At 32.3% G+C, this 4,060-nt stretch overlaps 1 protein-coding gene across 1 annotated transcript; it reads right to left on the bottom strand.

Annotated features, from left to right (window-relative positions):
* Positions 1 to 589: 589 nt before the first annotated feature.
* On the bottom strand, positions 590 to 2,740 carry LOC141716921 (pentatricopeptide repeat-containing protein At5g56310). The gene has a single exon (XM_074519077.1). It carries the CDS (start codon positions 2,647 to 2,649, stop codon positions 1,084 to 1,086), a length of 1,566 nt encoding a protein of 521 aa, XP_074375178.1. The 5' UTR covers positions 2,650 to 2,740; the 3' UTR covers positions 590 to 1,083.
* Between the last annotated feature and the right edge of the window lie 1,320 nt (positions 2,741 to 4,060).

Raw genomic sequence — 4,060 nt, 5'->3', positions numbered from 1 at the left:
TAAATACTATTATTCGAAAATTTTAAAGTTCTTATTTTATATCTATAATAATAAAGTTCAGTTTTTAATATAATCTGAAAAATAAGAAATTTAGTTTAGTTAATATTTTACTAAAATTCCTATTTTATCCCTTACTTTTTTAATTATAACTGTTAAAGGGGTGATTCCTGTTGATACACATTTATTTTTGAAATAAAATAATATGGTGCAAACTACATTTAACCCTAACTATTATTGTCTATTCTTTATTTTTTTTGCATTCGATGAAAAATGTATATAATGCACATTAGTGAAAACATTTGATTCATGTTCCTTGAGATATGTGGTTGGGGTCTTTAATAGTTTGATTTTAGAGTATTTGATTAAATTTTTTGATCAATTTGTTTGTACATAATCTCTAATTTAGTTGCTTGTATAATGTTAAGTTGATATAGTTTGTTCAAGAATCTGTTTACACGTTGTGACATAATATATTTTCCAAACATGTGAGGCATCATCCACGCTCAAGAAAAATAGGGTGAGTGGGTCAAAATTTAAAATTGTTTAAAGATTTATAAATTTAATGTATAAATTTTATTTTAATGGGATCAAAACATTAATATTACAGATAGATTTTTACTAAAATATGAGTGATATAATAAAAATTTATACATTGATTTCAATTGAGTGGGATCAGCTACCGACCGCAGAGGAGTGTATGCGTAGGAGTATATTACACATATACACACTTTTACAAACAGGATACAGACCTGGAAACTAAATGGTACAGAGTTCAGTGGTGTAACAGACAAGGTCATGTCACTCATTCACTTCACCTCCGAATCCATACATATGATCTCAGCTCCTGCAATGTAGTTCCACCCAGCAACAGGTTTTCTTTGGTGTGATTATCTTTTATCAGGAATTGCTAGATCTAATCAAAACTCATGTTCTTAAAGCAGGACATTTTCTTTACATCATAAAATCTCTCGGATATTTCTTACCTCAAGCTTTGTTCAAGATTCTTCTCTCAGTGTTCCAACTATCAGGCTTTTTCGTGAATCAGATGAACTAGGGAGTTCTGAGCTGTTGAAATTGTAATTTTTAGTCATAATCCTCAGTAGCTTCACTATTAAAGTGTCCATAAACAAGGTGCAGGAGATTATATATTATCTCAGATTGAGGATGTGATCTGTCGCCAGCAACAAATTCATTAAGCCTATTATTCGCTTCAATACAACTCCCACCTGCAATTTTCTTTACACCTATGCTCCTCATCATTTTTCTTGTCATACCAGCCTTTTTCCACTTTCCAAGAGAAGAGTATATATTCGACATGTGCGAATAGTTACCGGAATTATGTGGCTCCATCTTGAGTAGATGTTGCAGAGATTCTTCCCCAAGTTTAATATCGCCATGAATTCTAGAAGCAGCAAGAAGGGATCCCCAGATAGCTGAACTTGATTCAAATGGCATCACCTTTACTAGTTTTTGTGCCTCCTCAAGGTAACCAGCACGTCCTAATAGGTCAATCATACAGCCATAGTGCTCAATATTAGGTTTGATCCCGTACCTCGGATACATTGCATAAAAATAATAACGACCAAGCTTAACCAACCCAGCATGGCTACACGCAGATATGACCGCTAAAAATGTGACACTATTGGGACTTACCCTATTATTCTTTTCCATACGATAGAAAATCTCAAGTGCTTCTGTTGCAAGTCCATGCATCGCTAGTCCAGCTATTATGGTCGTCCATGTTACAACGCTCCTATTTTCCATATTATCAAAAATCTCAATTGCCTTTTGAACGTTTCCAGATTTTGCATACATATCCATTAATGCATTGGCAAGTGGTATAGTAAAACATAATTTGTTATTTTTAATATAATGATGGATCCACTCCCCCAACTGAAGCGCGCCCAATTGGGCAATAGCCGAAAGAGCAGCCAACATTGCTATTTCATCAGGCTGGACGCCCTGAAGCTGCATTCTCCTGAAAATTCTAATAGCATCACTCGGTCTATTAGCTTGAGCATATCCCGAAATCACACTAGTCCAAGTAATAACACTCCCAGTCTCTCCCTCCGGCATCTGCTCAAACAAATACAAAGCACTATCAGGATCACCAGCTTTAGCATACCCAGCAATCATAGCATTCCAAGACGCGACACCTCTCAAAGAAATACCATCAAACACCTTACGTCCATCCCAAACACACCCGCATTTCGAATACATTTGTATCAATGCTGCAGACACATGATCATCCGAATCCCACCCGTTACAAACAGCTTGACAATGAATCTTTTTACCAGTACTCTCACTAACAACAGCTTTCAAAACGAAAGGAAAGGTATAAGAATCAGGGTTTAAGCCAATGAGCCGAGCCTGATCATATATTAAAATGGCTTGTTCTGGAGAACAAACAAGTAAAGATTTAATAATGGTGTTGTAGAGATAAATGTCAGGTTGTTTATGAGATTTTAAGACAGAACAAGCGTAGTTAAACAACCCTAAAGTGGAGCAGAGTTTGATAAAATTGCAGAGGATAAAACTGTGTTTGTCTAAGCTTGTTGTGAGCATGTAGGCATGGGTTTGGTACATGTGTTTTGCCGAAGAGCATTGTTTCATAATTGTTTCAAATAGTGCAGGGTAATTCTGAATCATTTTTTTTCAATTCAGAACTATTAAGGTTAGTTTTATAGGAAAAAAGATTCAACCAGAATTTTTAACAAAACAAGCAGCAAACAAGCCTCAGTTTTTTAGAGCTAACTCCACAACTTAGTTATTTCAAGTCTTAAAATCTAATATAAGAAAAATAAAAGTATTACAGTGATTTCTTAAATCACTAAAATCCATTAATATTTTCTTCCAATTTCTTATTTTTAGTTAAACTCTCTCATCTTCTAACTTTTATTTTATAATATATATTACAAAAAAACACTTTCTCTTTTTTTACTTTATGTAATAATGTTACTTTTTAATGATAAAATATTGTATCAGAAATGAATATTGGGAATGTTGTTGTAGTTGTGAATATTTTAAATTACTAAAATCCAATATTTTATATTAAATTTATGGAATGAACTAATAAACTGTTGGAGATGCTGTTAGTTTTTCTCTGCTGGCTGGAAAAGTCGGCAATAGGGATGGCAATCGGGTTGGATCAGGTCGGATATTACAGAATCCATATCCAAACCCAAAAATTTTATCTATACCCGAACCCGAAAATACCCGAAAATGAATATTCGAACACGATCTATCAGATTTCGGATCGGATTCAGGTATATCCGAAACCCGAATTTAATTTTGAATTGGATATTCATACTCGAACCCGAAATCCGAACCCGGACCCAAAATCTGAAAATTTGTATAATTATTGATATTGCAAGTGTTTGACATCGAACACGCGACTTGCGGAGAAAGAGTTTTAATATGTTATCTTCAACCACTCCACCACATCATTACTTTTGTTATTATAAATATATCTAATATTTAATATGTTAACTTAATTGATATCCAATTTTTAGATTTATCATTAAAAGATATTTTGTTAACATTATAAACTTTATCACCAGTTTACATGATAAAATAACTATATTTCGTTGAACTTTATAATTAGTTAATTTTTAACATAAATATAAAAATATATGTTCTAAAATTTATATAATAATATGTATAATGTATATTATATAAAATATTATATATATAATATTATAATGTGTAATATATAAAATTATAATATCTATATATATTTATACTAAACTATAATAACCAAACATGGGTATAATTTGTAGTTTGGTTAACCTTATTTTTGGTTATCCCTTCCGATCACGGCCGTCAGATCTTTTAACCAAATGATCATAACCGTTAGATCTAAATACTAAAAAAAATACACTAACCAAGCTTACAGATTCGAATCTCACCAACAACAAACATTTATATTATTATTTATAAAATTACAAATAAATTTCTAGGTTCGAATCCTGCCAACAACAAACGTTTGTATTAATATTTATAAAAAAATACAGAAACCAAGTTCACAGGTTCGAACCCCCCAACATCCCCGCTATAACAC

Source organism: Apium graveolens, chromosome 4, assembly GCF_009905375.1.
Source record: "Apium graveolens cultivar Ventura chromosome 4, ASM990537v1, whole genome shotgun sequence".
NCBI classification, from domain to species: domain Eukaryota; kingdom Viridiplantae; phylum Streptophyta; class Magnoliopsida; order Apiales; family Apiaceae; genus Apium; species Apium graveolens.
Note: the sequence above shows the minus strand (reverse complement) of the source record. Positions and strands in the feature narration are given on the sequence as shown.